Raw genomic sequence first — 20,304 nt, 5'->3', positions numbered from 1 at the left:
ATCCCAGTTGATTCTACCTTCCGTAGAATTTAGTTCCCTGTCTATTTTTAAGACGCCATCTGGAACTGACCTCTAGGGAGCAAAGCTGAGGCTGCAGAAGACAGGAGTTGGCTCCCCAAGATCTACAGACCATTAGACCCACCAGCTCCTCTTCTTTACATTTCATTTAAACTTGCGGGTATATCTCATTCCCTTCGATTGCATGCCAGAAAGAAATGAGGCCATTCTCCGAGTAACAATGAAGGCTTGATTCCCTCTCTACCCAGGTAACTCTTATACCTCTGCAGGTACCCTTCCCAAAATAGAGCTCAAGGAATGATGTCACAGAACTCGTCTTGACAGTTTTATAGCATTAAGGTCCTTAAGCTCAGAGTGGCGGTAGAATGAGAATAGTGCATTGGTTCCCTGTTCCCCTGTGTCCTTTCCTTCAGCCTCCTCCATTGATCTCACTTTGAAGCATTGACTGTGACGCCGTATAGGGCCCACTGCATCCACGACCTTCCTCCTTTAGTTTCCTTGCATGGTGTGACTGGGGAAAGGGTTGAGCTGGCCTCTAAGGAAGGAGTCCAAGTAGATATGAGAGGGCTCTTCCACAGGTCCTCCACCATAGCCCTCACCAAAAAACATTTGTGTCCTTCCTGAAGATATGGTTGGCTTCCCTTCTTTCCATGATCCACTAAGGTGGGAGATCCAGAGTCAGGCTTACTTAGGCCAAAGGTTCTGGTTGTGGAGAGTCTACTGTCCTGAACCAAGTCATGCTGTCTTGTTCTCAGTGGGAATCCAAGACTCCCTTGATCATATTTTGGTTTGCTTTCATTTATTTTAACAATCCCAATGACAGAGCTCTCCAGAAGCCTAGTGACGATGGACTTCTATTACAGAGAAGCATAGGCTAAGACCTCCACATGTGAGAAAGCCTGGGACAGACAGGAGAGTGGTCTGAGTGCTCTTCTGGCCATCTCAGGGACAATTCAGGAGGAACCTGGAATTTGAAGGAGAATAGAGTTACTAAAACCCCAAGCTCCCTTTTGGTTCTTCTCCAGGACTTCTCAATTAAGATTAATTGTTAATTAATTAGTTAGTTAGTTAATTGTTAATTAATGTTAGCCAGTCAGCCAGATACTTACCACCGGCCTTGGGCATAGCACCAGTTAGCCAACTTCGCTGGGAAGAGACCCTAGAATCAGGAGGCCAGGGAGGCAGCCCCCTCCCCAGTCTCTGGGTGTGGCTGATCTCAGCATCTTCCAACCAGTCTGGCCTCCACTCCCACAAAGGCAGAGAGAAGCTTCGGGTCAGGGAGAGATCACCCCGAGGGGAGGGAGGTGATGAGGCATCTGATAAAGAAGGTGGATCAGTCAGAAGGTTTAATATTTACCTCCTAGGGACCAATTTACAGCAGAAAGCTTAGGACTGATTTAGGGTCCACATACATCTCTACCCCTAAATATAACCCAACTTTAATTCAGTCCATCAGCTCTAATGGCTACAGCCCCTGGGACCTAACATATGTTTCTGTACAGAGTAGTCTGGCTTGTTTTCTTCCAGACCAGCTCTGGCTCTCTGGACTCTTCATTTCCTACTGTTGGGTATCCTCTTCCTTCTGTGATGGGTGTTTTTGACCTGGATATAATTTTTTTTCATAAAGATTTATTTTGTCTTTAAGTATACATGTATGTATAAGTTAAAGTGCTTGTGAGTGCAGTGCTCATGGAGGCCAGAACAGAGCATCAGATCCCCTGGAACTAACATTACAGGTGATTTTTGAGCCATCTGTCATGGATGACCAGACCTGCACATGAGTCCTCTTTAAGAACACTAAAGGGTTCTTACCTCTTAGCCATCTCTCTAGCCCTGACCTGGGTAATTTTTATCCTGTCCTTTGCTGTAGGCCTTGGTTTTCTTGAGACCAAAGGGTAGAGTAAAGGTAGGTAAGATAGTGTGCATGTGAGATTACAAGTGTGTGTGTGTGTGTGTGTGTGTGTGTGTGTGTGTGTGTGTGTAGGACCAGTAATCACTAAATCGCCTCCTGCAGACATGGGGAGAGACTGAGACCAGGTATTCCTCAACCTCAGCCATGGACAGGCAGTCATGAGGCCTGGAAGCCCAGAAGGAGCTAGGAGGCATATGAAGTGCCAGTTGATAGAAGACCAGTTGTGGAGCAGCTCTTTCTGGGACCCACATCTGGCGAATAGCACGGTCCTGAAGGTGGGGCTTTTGGGCCACCCAGCTGGATTCCTCTAGGCTTCATAATTGGACTATTCATCCGTGATCTATTGGGGAGCCTAAAGTGGTCAGTGCATCTGCCTGACCTAGTGCTTTCTGCATTGGAAAAGAAAGGTAAAGAATATTCCTCCTGGAGTTCTTAATTACCCATGGGAAGCACTTCTCTTAGTACCTAGGACATACCAATCATTCAGTAAAAATACCTCTCCTTCTTTTGAGACAAAATTCTACTTTGTAGCTCAGACTGACCTGGAACTCATCATTTTTCTGTTTTTCCTACCCAAATGCTGAGATTTCAGGTATGTGCCACCACAATAAAACTAATTGTTTAAATGACTGTGAGGGTTAATGGTGACTAGGAAGCCTTGACTCTTGTTTAGGGAAAAAGGGAGCTGGGTCCGTGCTAAGAAAAGTGGGTGGGCCCACGTACCAGTGAAGACACAGTCAGCTTCCCTGGGATCCAGACTGAGGCCAAAGCTATCCACAGCCACAGCCAGGGCACGAGCAAAGTGAGTATCAGCGAGGAAGGAGCCATCAGAGGAGCTAACCAGGCTGGCCCTGGCGCTGGGGACATTATCCTCAGAAGCTGAGCCCCAACCATTGGCCAGGGAGCCCTCGCTGGGTGTAGGGGTGGGGCAGGGCCGAGGTGGACACAGTAAGTTCCCAACCTCAGACCCCACGCCCCTGCCAGCTCTGCCCATGTCTGCCAGTCCTGAGCAGGTTGGTATGCTGATATAGCCGTAGGTTGTTGTGGGGGAAGGAGCTCTTGGCATAGGAGATACACTGTTCCTAAAAGGCAAAAATGGGAGACAGGACACTGGTTAGGGCACAGTAGCAGGAGCATGGCAATTGAGGCCGCGTGCTCCCTAGCATGCTTAGCTGTAGTGTTTCGGCTCTCCCAGAGTACTCACGTGGGTGTCTCCTCCCCATCACTGAGCTCCAGGCACAGGGCTACCTCCTCCGGGGTGAGCACGCTGTCCTGATCCTCCTCCTCCTCTAAGGATGACAGCGAGGAGCTGGACAGGTTGCTGGAGGATGGGCTAGGACAGGAGAGGAAAGAGGCCTGGGGGCTGGAAGGCCTGGAAGAGTTGAGGACGGAGAGAGGGGCTGCTGGCAGCGGGTCAGAGGAGGGAGCTTGGAGCTTCTCCACACACCTGGGTGGGGGAGGGGAGAGACAGATTAGTTACTCTTAGATCACTCTCCAGGCCCACATCATGAGTCTTGTCTCATCAACCTCTCCCAACGCCCTCAGTTTCCCGACCCGTGCCCTCTTACTGGCTCTGTGGATCAGGACTGGAAGCTCCACGAAGAGAAAGGGGTGTTGGAGGGAGTGGACGAGATGCCAGCTCACTGGAGTTGCGGTGAAGTTGTGGTCCCACAGCACGCCAGGATACCACGGCTCGGGGCGCTTCTCCTGGAGAACAAGAGTTTGGGCTTGAGAACAACAGATTCTCTAGAATTCCATGCAGTACGGATTCCAACCTGCTCAGACCCCAGTGTACTGCCCAGTCCACTTAACCTCCTCTACCCCCCACCCCCCACATTCACACCATAGCAGAAGGGCCTGGACTAGTGGGCCTGAAAACCTGCCTTACCCCTCACTTCCCCACTCTCACCTGGGCTTTGAGAAAGGTTCTTGGAGGCTCTGCTTCCCAACTCCCAGGCCCAGATTTCCATGGGGTGGCTGCCCCGGAGCAGTGGGGAGCTGTTAGCTTGGTGCAATTCTAGAAGAGAAAGACAGCTCTTACGGACAGCGAGAGTAGGCTTTTCAGACCTCAATCATAGGTCCCGTCTTTAACCTTGTAATTCACTCACTCAGTCCTGGGACCTTGAATCTAGAGGGAGGAAGAGGGAGTTAGCCCCTCCTCTCTGCTCCCATCTCTTTCCAGACCTGATAAACTGGAAAGCACACTGGCTGTTTTAGCTGTATGACCTCAGTGACATGCATCAAGCTTTATGAACATCAAGTTCATTTGTGAACAATCACTTCAAAGGGTGATGTTGAGGATTCAATAACAACAGATAGTAAAGCTTCTGGCTCCAGACAGATATTCTGAAACCAATGTTCTTTTCTGGGATGTGTGCATTCCAGTGTTGCTGATCTCTAGCCTCCCCTACTGCTCTCCCATCGATTTCTGCTCCATGAAGACAAATATTCCTCTTCTCAGAGAGAATCTGTTAATGATTTTCATTTCTCACATTGCAAGTATCCCTTGTCCTGGGATACTTGGCTGTTTAATTGACTGGGGAGGTGGGAAAACAGGGTTAGGGTGAGGTGAATCTTAGCATGTGAAGCCCCTGATTCAAGCCCCAGCAACGAAGGGATAAAAGGAAGACAGAAGAGAGGGAGGAAGAGAGGGAAGGAGAAAAGAAATAAATGGCTGGAGAAACTAACTCCTCTTTGCCAAGAGGAATCATATATTCCATTAAAGTCACTGTGGCTTTCCACAGAAGAAAACTGTTTGTTTGTTTGTTTGTTTGTTTGTTTGTTTGGCTGGCTGGTTGCTTGGTTGGAAGATTGAATTCGGGGCCAGTTGCATGCCAAATGCAGGCTTTGCCACTGAGTTTATGACCCCTAAATGAGACTTATTCCAACTATTTTAGCTGGCATTTCATTACCACTCAAGATTGATCACGCAATAGCCCTGAGGCAAAATAGGAAAGAATGCCAGCTTATTAATATTTACAGTCACATAAAATTGTCCATACTGAACAAGCTCTTAATTACTCTTCATCCACCCTTGCCTTTTTTTTTAAACTGAAGTTGGATTTTATCTACTTAAATACAACTGACTATAAAAGCATCTGCTAAGTCACTTTAAGCAGTTCAGAGAGTCTATAAAGATGGCAGGCAAAGTGCAATGCCTTGCCTTGTAGGACAGCAGCTAGGAAAACAGCCCTCAAAGCAGGGACAGTGCTAAGTAATTCCCTGGAGATTCTGTAGCCTTTGGAGACAAATTATCCTGACTTTAAAGTTGAGCTCTGCATCTTATTCTGGAATTTTGAACAAGTTACCCGAACATTGTGTCAAATTTTGCCTCCCTGTAAAATTAGAGAAGCAATGTCCATTCAGCTAATTTGCTTCAAGGATGACACACGATAACAAAGACGAGTAAGGCAGCTAGCACGTTTCTCAAACAACACAAGACGTTGCTTGAGAAATGGAGATTATAGTGGTTTTCTTCTAGAAAGTCAAAACAGGCAGCTGGAAATAAAGAGATAAATCTGTCCTGTAAGTATGACAGGTATCTCTTCATATTATAGGGGACTGGATCCAACTATACGTGTTTGTCGGTCGTCACAGACGGTGTTCAGAAGACAGAAAAGGGTGTGCCCTATGTCTCTTGTACTCCCACGCCGGGCTTGCAGTGATGCTTGTTAAATGTCCTTTGTGTTAAATTGAGTGCAGAGCCAAGGCCCACTATTGTAAAGAGGAGCTGAGCAATCATCCCCCCGAGCGTGGAAATAGAGGTCTGTGGGCCAGCGGACCACATTACCACTACTAGTCCCACCCCCATCTGCCCCAGAGTGTGGCTTTTCTCCCATCCTCACCCTGCTTCTTTTTGGCCTTCCAAGCCTCTGTAGGGGTCAGAGACATGCGTGGGGAACAGAGTCCCCTGCGGCTGCAGAGACTATCTGAGCTAGCCCAGGGGCTGGAGGTTCCAGCCAACTTGGGTGGAAAGCGCCGAGCAGCTGGTGTCTTGGGGCTTGGCCGGACTGGAGGGCTGGAAGGCTGCTCTGCAATGAGGGAGCCGTAAAACGTGCTCGTGTCTGGAAGCAGGGGTACACCGGGGCTTCGAGGGTCCCAGGAGATCACTAACATTAAAAATAACGACAAAAGGAGTTATAGTGAGCACATTGCACCCCTCCTCCCCTTTGCATCCCGGAGATCCCTGTGCAGAAGGCATAGTTACAGGAGCGCCTGCCCTCTAGTGGGTCCCGAGGGTCCAATCCCAGACGACTACTGAGGCTGCTGCTGCTGCTCAGGTCTCGAGAGCCAGAGGTGGAACGCCAGGTGTCTGCCAGCCATGGGGAGTCACTGTGGTCCATCCTGGGATGTGGTGGGGTGACAAGGCAAGGCAGGAGGAATAGGAACCAAATTAGTCAAGACGTCCAGCTCAGAGGAGCAGAAATGGTAGTGTTTGCTTTAATTAGGTGTCCCTGAACTCAGCATATATCTTTCTATCTTGGGATTAGGAAAAAGCTAATTTGTCGAGAGTTGGGGGGGTTTAGGTGCGACTGTTACAGGTACTGAGATGAAAAGAACAAGTATGGAGCCAGGAAAACACAAATAGAAAATCCCTACCTGCCACAGTTTATCTGCACAACCCAGGAAATAAATCTACTCAGAGAACCGAGCCACTCTGCTTCCTCAACTGTTAAATGACAACAGAGGTCCTCTGATGCTGTGAAATTTGAGTTGAGAAAACTTGAAATCATTCTGTTGGCAGAATAGAAGCTTGCTACAATGGCTGTTGGCTTCCCCACTGCCTGAATAATCCTTCAAAATCAGTGGTTTGCTAAAATTACTCTGCCTAGAACCTTCAATTGCTCCTTATTTACCAAGACAGAGTTCAGATGCCTAGCATGTCTAAGCTTCCTTGGTTGGGCTTCCAGCTTTTAGCATTATTCTTTGTTCTGACTTATACATATATCCCAGCCAGAACAATGGTTTACATTTCCCATGAATATAGCAAGCTATTTCTCCTTCTCCCCACGCGTTCAGAGGGTAAGTGTGGGCTCCTCTTTCTTTGGTTCCTCTGTCCCCTTCCATGCATTGGGTCCACACTGCACATCCAATTCCAGGTTGCTCTCCTGCCTGTCTCTGCCTAGTCTGCAAGTTCCTGGTGGATAGAGACTGTTCCAAAGGAATGGATGAGCCGATCTGAATAGAATTCCCCTCGAGGAGAATGGAATTCAGAGGAGCAGAGGAGACAAAGGCAGAATGTAGTCAGGAGACAGAAGCCAGAGACCAAAGAAAAACTCAGGAACACAGTACCAGGCAGCCTGGAACCTTGTTCTGGGCTGAGAATATGAAAGAAAATTGGTAGCCTGAGGGCTTGACACATCCAGTACACAGTAGGTACTCACTGACACATCCAGTACACAGTAGGTACTCAATAAACTCTCCTCAAACAATTCAGACCCATAGTGAAAGAGTAATGAAGTTGACAAAGAGAGGAAATGTTTTTCTAGTGTAAAACTCCGCCCATGGTGTATTGTTCAGGGGGGTGAGGGTTGGAGGGAGAATGTATTTTTTCTTAGTATTGTGTATCTTAACTACAGACTAACTCTGGTAATAAGCAGTTGGAGCAGAGGTACCTATTGTTTGACCCAGGTTTGGAACAACGAGTAACAATTTATAACCTAGGAGCTGGACGCCCCCTACTGGAAGTATGCAGCATGTGCAAGACAGGTGGATGGCTCAAGAGGCAGGCAGTGTATAGAATGCAAAGATGCTATCAGAGGTAAACACAGTGGGAACACAGAGGAAAGAAACTACTACTCACTTAATAGCAAGCGTAGTGAGAGTAGGTGACAAGGACAACAGAGGTCAGGAGGCCGATGTAGTCACTCAGCAGACAAGAGGACTACAGATTCATTGTCACACAGAGTCCAAGAGAGTTTCAGGTACTAGGACCCTATATTGCCTGGTAGGAGTGTAGAGTAAACTCCAACTGATTTCCTGCTAAGACTCTACTCACTCTGAACTCTGTGACCTCTCTAAGGGTTCCTTTTTAGCCTCTCACCTGTGTTTTAAAATGGCGTCCTCGCTGGTGTATCTGTACAGACCTGGAAGAAAATAAGGGAACAGCTACATGAAGAGCCCAGCATCTTCCCCTATGGCATTCTGGCTGGGCCCGGGGAGACCTATACACATGGGCTCTCTTCTCTCACCTGGGCCCAGGTGCACCCCAGCTTTGCGTCGTCTGTAGATACACACAGCAATGCCTAGTAGCAGCAACCAGAGTAGGACAGCACTACTGGCAATGACTTCTGGTCGTCTCAAGGTGTCCCTCAGCTGTTCCAGGGTCCAGGGAACATGTTTCCTGGGGTCTCGTGCTGATTGCTCCATGGCCTGCTCTGTTTGGGATGTGGAGCTCAGAGGGAGGGCAAGTGGGACAGTGAGGGAGACCAACAGACAGGAGAGAGAGGAGCTGAAAATGTAAGACAGGAACCGGGAGACAGAAGGACGGCATGGGGGTGGAGTGGAGGATATGGAGAGAGCCTTTCTCTCACCTAAAAGGAGGCAGACAGGGGTACTGAGCTCTCCAGCACCAGCTCCAGTGACTGCAGCCACTTGCACACAATAGGAGCCTGGCAGTCGTGTGGCGATCTCCAGCTGTGTCTGTTCACCCACTACGGTCCAGTTGGCAGCAGGCAATGAGGCATTGCCCAGGCTCCAGACCTAGGGCATGAGCAAAGGTGATTGGTTGTCCATAGTACCATCCTAGCAGCAGAGCATTTCATGTACAACTGGGCATGTGGTGTTCCTGGGGGCTATCCCATGAGACAACACCACAGGACCTTGCCTTCCCCATCTATCAAGAGAGACTTCTTTATAGACAGACAGAAAGGTGAAGTAATCTGTTACATTACACCCAGGACAAGTGGTTCAGTGTGCTTTTGAGTCACCAACAGGCTTGATACAGGTATCAAGTCTCATCTCCACTTTCCAATTCAGGGGGCCTAGGAACGGGCCTGAGAGTCTGCCTTCCTAAGGAATTTTCAGGTGATTTGCCCCTTGCCTGCCCAGCACCCACATTTCAAGCACTCCAGTCTTTAAAGACTTACGTCTAACACAGTCTGGTTTGATTTCTGTTCTTTCTTTTCCATCTACGACCATAATCTGGCATTCCATGTGAAAATTAGAGATCTTAGCCTAAGGCTGCTTGTGAAATGATATGAGACAGTAGCTTATAAGAGGCTTGGCAGGGTCTGCCTGACTAAGTAGGCCCTTGCTCACTGCTCAAGAAAAGCAAATCCCTTCCCCTTTTGACTTAGAGACTGGTTTGTAGCAGTCAGGGAAAGGTTATGTGGAACTCCAGGGGACAGGAGTGCTGGTCAGGGTCATTTTGTAGGAATACCTGGTAACCACGGATGACACCATTATGGTTTTCAGCAGGTGGTGGAGCCCAACTCACAAAGACACTACCATTGCCAGATCTTAAGGTCACTCCTTGAGGTGGGGCACTGGGCACTGGAGAAAAGGAAGAGATTGTTAGAAGGACTAAAGGAGAGGACTCTGTGCGAGGGTGAAAAGAGAGAGGGAGGGTGGTTATGGAGAGCCAGAGTTCCACAAGGAAAGTCACTTTTTACAGCTGTTTGCTTCACTCTGCACAGGAGAGTCCACAAATAGGAGTATTCCTAACTTCCAGACTGGATTGGAATAGTTAGGGAGCCCCCCACCCCCCACTCCCACCCCACTCCCCCAGGCTAAGCAGAATCCTTGACTGACCCTGTTCAGGCAGCCTCAGGAGCAACACATTGCTGTCAGGACCTCGAGCCCGGCCGGAGGACGGTCTCACTTTGAATTCATAGTCTTGGCCCCAGTGGAGACCCCCAAGCTTTGCACTCTGCAAGCCACGCAGCAGCACCTCTGTCCATGGAGATCCCTGGTCCCTGGGGGACCTCTGAGCCCTGAACAGAGCTGTGTATGACTCAGCAGGTGCAGCAGGGCCGCTCACCTGGGAAGAAGTCAGAGCAACGATAAGTGACTAGGGAGCTCACGGCAACCCTAATCTGAGCTCTGGGTGTTTTCTGGGACCTCTGTCTCACCTTCCAGCTGAGCCACACGGCTGGCCCAGGCTTGGGACCTTTTACAGGTTCTGGGTTTAGTAGGGTCACATTTTCCAGCTGAATGCGAACAGCCAGAAGCTCTAGATGTTCCTTGTGGTCCTGGGATTCTGTGGAGGAACACAGGACTGGGATGGAGGAGTGGAACATACCTTCATCGTGGACAAACTTGGCTCCCAGAGTTTTCAGCTCTAGAGTATTCCTATGCCCATTTGGCCTCATCACTTGGACCCCAAACTCCATACCTGGTGACCACACTAACTGGAGTCTCCTACCTTACCTTGAACTTTGAGTGTGAGTTTAAGTGTATGTTTATATGCATGTATGTGAATAAGCGTGCATATGGAAGCCAAAAGTTGACAACAGAGTCTTCCCTTATTATTGCTCTCTATCTTATTTTTTGAGACAAGGTCTTTCACTGAACCTGGAACTCACTGTGTAGACTAGACTGTCTGGTTAGCTTCTGGGATTTACCTGTCTGTACTCCACATCAGCACTGGGATGATCGACATTCACTGTCACACTCTGCTTTTATATGAGTGCTGGAGAACTTGACTTCTCACGTATGTGAAGCCAGCACCTTACCCACAGAGTTATCTCCTGAGCCCTTATTAGATTGTAGATGACTCCTGTCCTTACCCTGGATAGACACCCTGGCTGCTCGGCTCTCCCGTTGCCCAGCATTGTTGGTGGCCATACACATATAGGTCCCCGAGTCATTCTTCTCTGCTTTTGACACCATCAGGGAATCCCCAGATACCTGTCAGGTTCAGATACTCCATGAAGTCTTCAATGTGAGAATCTTAGAGGTTGGAGGGTGGGTCAGATGCTCAATGTGCCCAGGACAGGATGATGTATGGGCAAAGGAGTTCCCAGGAAGTGGGGTTCACTCACTGTGCGCCTCCCTGGCTGGAGGACCAGGGGTTTCCCGTCTTTCCACCATGAGACCGAGGGTTTTGGGTAGCCCCAGGGAGGACCACACTCAAGAACCAAGCTCTCACCCACCACGGCCACTGTGTCCCGAGGTTGGATCTGGAAGTCCTCCTGGAGGACTATTGGGAAGTCAGCAAATCAGCAGGAAGCATGTCTACCCACCCTGAGTCCTTCTAACATCCTAACATGGATGGCTTATCCGAACATGCTTACCCAATTCTGCTCTACCACTTCCTTGCCCCTCTATGTCTAGTTTAACCTAGTCCTCCATCCCAAGCCTCTCAGTCCCGGCCTCCCTTCACAGACAGACCCTCATATTTCCCTGGACGCAAGTATCTCAGCCTAACTCTGCTTCACCCTGGGCCTACCCTCCCAAGCCTCACCAGCCACAGACAGCCTAGCACCCCGGCTCACTGCTGTGCCCAGCCGGTTGCTGGCTTCACATGTGTAGACACCCAGGATTGCTGAGAGGATGTTCTGGTCATCTTGTGGCCGTCCCTGGACAGAGGGCCGATGTAGCAGGAGGGTCCCATCCGGCAAAAGGTAATGTATGTCTGGGGTGGCCATGCTGAGGGGCTGCCCATTCAGCAGCCAGCGGATAGTGGGGGGTGGTTGGCCGGATGATCTGCACCTCATCTTGGCTGGGCCAGAGCCCTGAAGTAGCTGGTCCTGAGGGTGAACTAGGATCTGGGGTGGAGAATCCAGAGCCTCACCTCCTAAGAGGGAAAGAGAGACTCCTGTACTGCACCCCTTCTATGTCTTGTGTAGGAATCTGTAGTCTTATGTAGGCTTATCTTACTGAACATTTATTTCCAAATAAGAAGCTAACTAGGAGGGGAGAAGGTCTGAGTCCATAGGTCAAGATCTGCATAGCTCTTTCTCTGTTGCACACACACACACACACACACACACACCCTCAACCCCCATCTTTGTCTCTGATACTTTACTGCTAATTAGAAGAAAGACACCAGACAACAGAGATGCTCCTTTGTCCTGCTGGCTTTGGATCCAGACCGTGGATCCTGCCATGAATCCAGGAGTTAGGAGAGAGAGGGCCCTACTCACCCATGATGAAAAGCAGCAGCAGAGGCAGAGGCCACTCAGTCCCCACGAGGCCCGTTCCTCCTGAGCCCATGGCTGCTCTCGGCTCCTCTCCTTGTCCCATACACTTTTGTCCTGTTGTTCTGAGCTCACAGCAATAAGGGAAGAAGGGGAGGGGTGGGGTGGTGGTAGTTGTTTGTGACTGAGACTCTGTCCCAGTAGGGAAGCAGCTTTGAGGAAATGGATGCTTCCTGCCTGGCCCTCATGCCTTAGAGAACTGGGAGGGGACCAGAGGTGAGAAACTCTCTGACCTCTACACTTCAGCTGTAATCCCTGGGATGCTAACTGCAGGCTAAGGGTTTACTTCATGTCTGAGTTAGGGTTTCTTAAATGAAATCCTCACACTGATCCCAATTGTACCCATACAATCTGCCAACTCCATAGCTCTGTTCAAAGCTTATGTTTAATCTTGGTCTCTATCGTTTTTTTCCCATTAGTCAGCCACCTCATAGAGGAGGAGGAAAACCAGAGGTTGAGCCTCAGACACAGGAGTAAGGAGCTGAAGATAGAGTCCAAAGGGCTTACAGGCCAAGAAAGCAAGGGGCACATGGGGGTCAGGAGGTAGCAAGTGTCTATCTCTGGTCCAATCCCCAGGAGCAGGTAGACTGAGTCTTGGGAGGCTAGAATGTAGGAATGACTCAGAACCTTAAGCTTTGAAAACCCATGAACTAGCCGGGCAGTGGTGGTGCACGCCTTTAATCCCAGCACTTGGGAGGCAGAGGCAGGCGGATTTCTGAGTTCAAGGCCAGCCTGGTCTACAAAGTGAGGTCCAGGATAGCCAGGGCTACACAGAGAAACCCTGTTTAAAAAAGAAAAGAAAAGAAAAGAAAAGAAAAGAAAAGAAAAGAAAAGAAAAGAAAAGAAAAGAAAAAGAGAAAAAGAAAACCCATGGACTATGTACGCATTTTCATCAAAAGATTTGGAAATGATGTCTGTGGGCTCTTGGGCAGATTCCTTCATCCTCAAAGCCAGTTTTCATACCTGTAAAATGGGGATATTAATAGTAGACACCACCTTGAGATCCAGAGTAAAACTGGAATGAGATTAGGCATGAGATAGACTCGGTATGGACACACGGGTGTCACCTGTGTTTTTGTGCACATCCCATCACTGAAATTCTCTGAAGCATCATCAGTGGGATGGGTTCTAGGACTGGGAAGATGGTCGTAATGAAGCCTTCCGAGGCTGGCCTGGTCTGACACCTGTCTTCTATGGCTACATAACACACAACCTACACAACAACTAACTGACTGCATTGGCTCCTCCCTGAAACCCAGAGAGGCTGCTTTCTCCTCAGAGCCCAGCTCCTGTTTACCAGTCTCTTCCTTCCAAATCTGGAATCTCAGCCATTTCCTAGAGCTGTTCACAGAAGGCCAAGGCCAGGCTCTGGGCTTCAGCGGAAAAGCGTGCAGGCTTTGTTCTTCATTGTTCTGGCCAGCTTGTCTGGAGGCCCCTAACACAGCTGACCCTTCTCCCTTCCTCCCCCTCCCTGTTGGGTTTCAGGAACAGCATCAGCCCTAACCACTGGACTTCTGTGCTTCACCTCTTTCTCTCTCCTGAGACAAACTAAGACTGATTAAGACAGGATTAATGGAAAAAAAAACTTAAAAACACTGCAGTCTTTACAAATTGAGTGAGTCTGTGGGCTACAGAAAAGAAGTGAATAGACTATAAAAAGAAGAGTGGGAATTGGGGTCAGACTAGACTTTGGGATTTCAGGAATGGAAGCACTGGCTTCAGCATGGTGGCACATGGCTGAAATCCTAGCATACAGAGGATCATGAATTTGGTCTAGTCCAGGCTGGACCCTGTCTCAAACAAAACAAAACGAACCAAAACAAAACAAAAACAAAAAAAATAAAAAATAAAGCAAAGCAAAAATGGAAGCACGAGGGGTATTGTTAGCCAAGTCTGTGCCTTCTGCGTGGAGGGTGTATGAGGTCAGATGGATGAAAGGGACGTTTGTATGGCTGAAGTCAGCCAAAGACGAGACAGGAAAGGGTGGGCAGGCAGTTTCAATGAACCTGGGATTTCCCAGGTACACAGGGTCCAAGAATGGCCGAGTTCCACAAGAACGCTATTGCTGACAACAGTCCCTTTTCGGTCTCTTTTGCTTCTACTTATGAGAACTTAGCAAATTCTCAGCTAGTGTTCCAACACCAACTTGATTTTATTCAGTTTCTATGATCCAGAAAGATGGTATATATTTTCCTCAAAAGAAAAAACTTGTCGGTATCAAAGGAGCCCAGATTCATCCTTCCAACTTCTTGCTCAGCTGAGTAGAAAGAACAGCAGAGCAGACAGGCAAGGAGTAGGGGGTGGTGTAACAGGACTGGAACCCAGAGTCTATGGCAATGGGAGAGTACATGTGACTACATGTTCTGTCCCATACTTAAAGTTCAATATTCTGAAGAGCCACCTGTTGAGAACTGAAGCCGACCAGAAGGAGGAACATCGGCTGTGAACCATTGCTACAAGACATGAAGGCTCCAAATGCATTCAGGCAAACTCAGGGATACACATTCATTTCCAGTACTACGATTGTCTCATTTCCACAGGCTAAGGAAGAGCCTACCACATGAGTCATGGGGATGGTGTGGGTGCATGGGAGCCACCTCCTGTCTGTTTCTATTTTGGGGAAGTTTTCTACTTTAGGGGTCTGGTGACATGCAAGCCCCGTGGCCGTTTAAATTGTACCTTTCTGCACCCCTGGTTCTAGTATTTTGTGAGTAGTTTATTTTTGACTGTTTGCAAGTGAGAAAAGAGAGGAAAAGAACCAGGTACCCTTCTGGGTGGTCCTTCAGAGCAAATTTCTCTTTATATCAGGATCCTTGCTTCTCTGGATTCCTGTAGCATGTTTTATGCAGCTGAGGATTCCTCTCGAGTCTATCAGGGTCAAAAGGCAAACTTAGGTGGTATTTGAAGCCAGATGCAGATAAGTGTCTATTCTTCTAAACAAGTGACCTGAAATAAGTTGTGTAACCTCTCTGAGGTCATTTCTTCACCTATGAAACATCCTGAGGGCTATGAAGTTGATCACAGGGAACACTGACTGTGAACCATTCCTGCAGGACATGGAAACTCCAAATGCATGCAGGCAAACTCGGGGATACACATTCATTTCCAGCACTCCGACTGTCTCATTTCCACAGGCTAAGGAAGAGCCCACCACATGACTCATGGGCATTTAAGTGTGGTTTTGTTTTGTTTTTTTAAAAACCCATATGTATTAATTGACCCTTAAATGTCCTTGGTATTGCTAACCCTGAGATTTGCCAGAGAAAAACCAAGCCCACCATTTTAGCCAAATTTAAGGCAAGCTTTATTAAATACTAAATACTGACTGAAAAAATGGACTATAGTCAGAACCATTTTCTGAAATTTCTTAGCTGAGAATAGTCTTGAGTCATGTGCTACAGGGGTTTAAGGACAATCCTATAGGTACTTTCCCATGAGGTTCTGTTAAAGAACTATAATTCCTAGAATTCTAGAAAGTTACCTGGTCCCTAGGTTGGTGGGGCTTACAGGTTAATTGGGGGCATTACAATACAGCACAGCCCTCTTCCTGACCAGCTTGACTATAGTGAACCATAGCCAACCCTAGATACACTGGGGCCTAAAGGCCTCATCTGTTTTGTGTCTTCTCTTTTCTTCTTCTTCTTCTTCTTCTTCTTCTTCTTCTTCTTCTTCTTCTTCTTCTTCTTCTTCTTCTTCTTCTTCTTCTTCTTCTTCTTTCTTCTTCTTCTTCTTCTTCTTTCTTCTTCTTCTTCTTCTTCTTCTTCTTCTTCTTCTTCTTCTTCTTCTTCTTCTTCTTCTTCTCCTTCTCCTTCTCCTTCTCCTTCTCCTTCTCCTTCTCCTTCTCCTTCTCCTTCTCCTTCTCCTTCTCCTTCTCCTTTTCTCCTTCTCCTTCTCCTTCTCCTTCTTCTTCTTCTTCTTTTGTTTTTTTTTTTTGTTTGTTTGTTTTGTTTTTCGAGACAGGCTTTCTCTGTATAGTCCTGACTTTCCTGGAACTCCCTTTGTAGACCAGGCTGGCCTCGAACTCAGAAATCTCCCTGCCTCTGCCTCCCGAGGGCTGGGATTAAAGGCTTGCACCACCATGCCCGGCTTTTTCTTCTTTTTAAAAATTATTTACTTCTCTTTTATGTTTATGGGGGTTTCCCCTGCCTGTGTGTCTGGGCTCCAACTGTCTGCAGTGCCCTAGGATACCCTGGGGTTGGAGTTATAGACAGTTGTGAGCCAACTTGGGAGTGTTGGGAAGTGAACCCTGGTCCTCTGCAAGAACAGCCAGTGCTTTTAAGTACTGAGTCATTGCTGTAGTCCTTGCTCAAGTAAGGGTTGGTATCAATATGTGTAAGTTTTTCTCTTTGTCCCACTCTTCCAAAGGCTAGAGGGAAATTGAGTCAAGCCAGGGCACAATGACAGCTCCCCTTTGTGGGCTAGAATAGTGTCCTGATGTCATTTTGCTGGCTCAACTTACCTTTTAGTGCTTTCTCCTAATCTTAAAGCCTGAAATCACATCTGTATATACACATAACACTCTCTTACATTTTTTACGTGTGTGTGTGTGTGTGTGTGTGTGTGTGTGTGAGAGAGAGAGAGAGAGAGAGAGAGAGAGAGAGAGAAAGAGAGAGAGAGAGAGAGGCAGGTAGAGAGGAGAGGGTACCTTGTAGGAGTTGATTCTCTCTTTCTAAAAAGCTCTAGGTTGTCAGGCTTGGTACAAGTGCCTTTACCCACTCTCTAAGTCATCTTACCAGCTACAACACAACTTTTCTCTCAACTCCACCTCACCTCTATTTTTTCAAGTAATTATGGGTCACACCTACAGTGAACATTGCCTGACTGGAAGTTTTGAAGGCTGATGTCATCTATAGATATATACACTTTATGTCCATTCTGTTAAGCCTACTAGCCAAAGACCATGAGACATACCTGTGTGTAAACAAGTTATGTTTATTACTGCTCCCAGCTGGGAGGCATTTATGCCTTGGGGGAATATGTGGTGTCTCAATCAGAGGGTATTAGGAAGGACCCACTACTGTAGAATCAGGTCATATCAGGAACATTTATGAAAAGAGCCCAAGGAAGCAAGGACCCTGAATTATGTGCAATCAGGAAAATAGGGCATTCTGTAATGCTTTCTTTCTAGAACAGTACCAGGATCTTTCTTCACAATGTAGTGCCTAGTCAAATAGTTTCCTTTCATCTTCTCTTATGAACAGCACTGCTGACTTAGTCAGGGTTCCTATTGCTGGGATAAAACACCATGACATACAGCACCATGGGGAGAAAAGAGTTTATTTGGCTTATACTAGCATAGCACTGTTGTTTATAATTTAAGGAAGTCAGGACAGGAACTCAAATAGGGAATTACTAATTAAAAATGCCTTACTGGCTTGCCTACAGCAGATCTTAAGGAGATTATCTTTTAAGGCATCCTCCTCCAGATGACTCTAACTTTATTTATGTAAAAACTAGCCAACCCAGCTACTTCAAAACTTCATTTGAATAAATCCTCCCCAAAGCCTAGGATCATGCAGCAAGAAGGACTTTACCCGTTGTAGGGACTTTAATCTTGGCTTTTCCAGTTTCCAAAACTGTAAAAATTAAGTCTGTGTTCTTTATATACTACTCAGTCTTTGGTATTCTGTTACAGCAATACAAAATGAACTAAGATAGACTCCCAGTCTAATCTTAAGGGCTAATGGCTTCTCTAGAGCAAGCTGAATGGAGGTAGTTCTGGATTCCAGAATCCCAGAACTTAATAGTAGGGGTGGGAAGTTCAGAAGTTCAGTGCCATCCTCAGCTACATAGCAAGCTTGAGAATAGCTAGAGATTGCCCTAAAATAAAACAACAAAAACTCCACAGTGAAATAGTAAAATAAGTTTTCTAGAGCATATGCCCAGGAGAAGAATGTCTGAGCCTTGGAATGTCTGCATATTCAACCTTAGAGACCTTAGAGGATATTCACATTTTTTTCCCTCAAAATCAGGTTTTTGGGTTTTTTTGATGTTGTTGAAACACTAAATTCTCAGAACAACTGATCAGCTTTAAATTTTATCTATCTATCTATCTATCTATCTATCTATCTATCTATCTATCTATCTATCTATCTATCTACCTACGGTCTTGTAATGTGTCCCAGGCTGGAGCTGACCTCCCCATCTTCCAGTCTCAGCCTCCATGTGCTTGGATTATGAACATGCCCTCCACCAGTGTGGGAGTTTGAATGAGAACAGCCTCCATAGGATCCTATGTTTGAATTCTTGGTTCTCAGTTGGTTGAATTGTTTAGGAAGAATTCTGAGGTATGACTGTGTTAAAGGAGATGTATTACTGGAGGTGAGCTTTGAGGGTTTTGTTTTGGTTTGTTTTGGTTTGGTTTGTTTTGTTTTGTTTTGGTTTGGTTTGGTTTGGTTTGGTTTGGTTTTGGTTTGGTTTGGTTTGGTTTGGTTTTTGGTTTTTCGAGACAGGGTTTCTCTGTGTAGCCCTGGCTGTCCTGGAACTCACTTTGTAGACCAGGCTGGCCTCGAACTCAGAAATTCACCTGCCTCTGCCTCCCAAGTGCTGGAATTAAAGGTGTGTGCCACCATTGCCTGGCAAGCTTTGAGGTTTCAACCTACTTCCCTCACTTCTTTCTCAGAAGTGTCTGATATTTTTGCTTGTCAAGTTCCTTAAAATTTTTGTGAATTTTTTTATTCAAATAGATTGAAGTTATAGAAAGGAGTGATATTCCACAACATAGCCTCCTTGCTCATAAATAGGTTTACTTCATTATTTAGGTCGTCTTTCACACCTTTCATTAAAGTTTTATAATTTGTATAATCTTATGCATTAGTTATATTTTAGCTACTGTTTTAGGCTGTACTGCAGATTTCTTGCAAAAGAAGCTGCAGTGCTCCCCACCAGACCTGATGCTTGCTCCTTTGTAATCTTTGCTTCCTTTCATCAAGATGGGAATGGCAACCAGCAAAATGGAGACAGGTAAAAACACTAGTCCTACAAGCCAGCCCATGGTAGGAGGGGAGATCTGACTCCCCAAAATTGTCGTCTGCCCTCTTTACATAGCATGTACACACACACACACACACACACACACACACACACACACACCATACATGTACACATACACACTACCCATCAATAATAATAGATAACTTTTTTTTTTCAAAGAAAAAGAAACCACTTTTTCAACTCATTGAAGTTGGACTGGCTTTGTGATTTGCTTTGATCAACAGAATACAGCAGAAGCATTGGTGAGAACTTACAGGACCAAGCCTTAGAAGCCTTGCAAACGTTGTATTCGGCTCTTAACCTACGACTCTGGGGACTGCTAGCTTGGTTTAGGCACAGAGAACACAGATCGTCTATTATAGCCAGGGAGTTCTGAGCCTACTTGGACATTGGTCACTAGACATGTGAAGAATTCAGTCATCCAGCTCCAATTCAAGCGGTTGGATGACACAATCATATAAATGACCCCAGGAAGCCCCAGCAAATGAATTGCCTCTTTGAGATCAGCACAAATTGTTAACATGAGGAACTTCAAGCAAATAAAATTGTTATTGTTTTAAGTCACTTACTGGCAGGGCAGATGGTAATGTTTGCTGCATAGAAAAATTGTCTCATTTAAATAAAGTGACAACTTTGTCTTTGTTTCATACCTTTATTATTTTCTTGCTTTATCAGTACAATATTAAATATCAACATGGTTGTAAGCATCACTATTTAATTCTTTATTTTTGAAAGGGTTATTTCTAATGTACAACTGTTAATAATGTGCACTGTGGGTTTTGTAGATGTTATCAGAAGTTAAAAGTTTCCTTTCTTTCTTTTCTACTTTACTAAAAATTTTTTTAAAAATAACTTTTAAAATTTTATTTTATGTGCATTGATGTGAGGGTGTCAGGTCCCTCGGAACTGGAGTTACAGACAGTTATGGACTGCCATGTGTGTGCTCAGAATTGAATTCTGGTACTTTGGAAGATTAAACAGTGCTCTTAACTACAAAGCCATCTCTTTAGCACTACTAAAAACTTTTAGTCAAATATAAACATTATATTTTACAAATATTTGCTTTTGATGTATTGAGATGATTTGTCTCTTTAATCTGTTAATGTGGCCAAAAATTTATAACAGGTGATGGGAATTCTGGTCTCCTGGAGTTCTCCTAAGAGCAAGTTGTTGTTAAAGCCTGAGCCTGGCGCTGAATTACTCTTAGGCTTCCTGTTCTGGGGCAATCTCTCACACCCA

At 46.4% G+C, this 20,304-nt stretch overlaps 1 protein-coding gene across 3 annotated transcripts; it reads right to left on the bottom strand.

The window, feature by feature from the left end:
* Positions 1-321: 321 nt before the first annotated feature.
* Robo4 (roundabout guidance receptor 4) lies at positions 322-12,170 on the bottom strand. Of its 3 annotated transcripts, XM_021172232.3 has the most exons (18): positions 12,019-12,169; positions 11,337-11,669; positions 10,915-11,072; positions 10,660-10,780; positions 10,003-10,130; positions 9,683-9,911; positions 9,312-9,424; positions 8,464-8,632; positions 8,122-8,307; positions 7,974-8,016; positions 6,138-6,274; positions 5,776-6,039; positions 3,840-3,947; positions 3,499-3,637; positions 3,135-3,377; positions 2,654-3,012; positions 1,128-1,334; positions 322-982 (listed from the first exon to the last, which is right to left on the bottom strand). In XM_021172232.3, exons 1-18 carry the CDS (start codon positions 12,116-12,118, stop codon positions 972-974), a joined length of 3,048 nt encoding a protein of 1,015 aa, XP_021027891.1. In that variant the 5' UTR covers positions 12,119-12,169; the 3' UTR covers positions 322-971. The 3 variants fall into 3 exon arrangements, with proteins under 3 accessions (XP_021027891.1, XP_029337901.1, XP_085700654.1); XM_029482041.2 differs by lacking the exon at positions 11,337-11,669 and having other exon boundaries at positions 12,019-12,170; XM_085844528.1 differs by lacking the exon at positions 12,019-12,169 and having other exon boundaries at positions 11,368-11,447.
* Positions 12,171-20,304: the final 8,134 nt, after the last annotated feature.

Source organism: Mus caroli, unplaced genomic scaffold (assembly GCF_978045245.1).
Source record: "Mus caroli unplaced genomic scaffold, Mus_caroli_1 scaffold_11, whole genome shotgun sequence".
Lineage (NCBI taxonomy): Eukaryota > Metazoa > Chordata > Mammalia > Rodentia > Muridae > Mus > Mus caroli.
This window is presented reverse-complemented; position numbering and strand designations above follow the sequence as displayed.

Excerpts from the sequence above, each read along its gene's own strand:
- Robo4 (XM_021172232.3), bottom strand. The coding sequence starts at position 12,118 with ATGGGACAAGGAGAGGAGCCGAGAGCAGCCATGGGCTCAGGAGGAACG. Across the intron at positions 8,633-9,311 it reads GTGTCATCCGTGGTTACCAG|GTCTGGAGCCTGGGCAATGC; the intron begins GTATTCCTACAA and ends CTCATGCCCTAG. Across the intron at positions 3,948-5,775 it reads GAAGGCCAAAAAGAAGCAGG|AATTGCACCAAGCTAACAGC; the intron begins GTGAGGATGGGA and ends TTTCTCTTCTAG.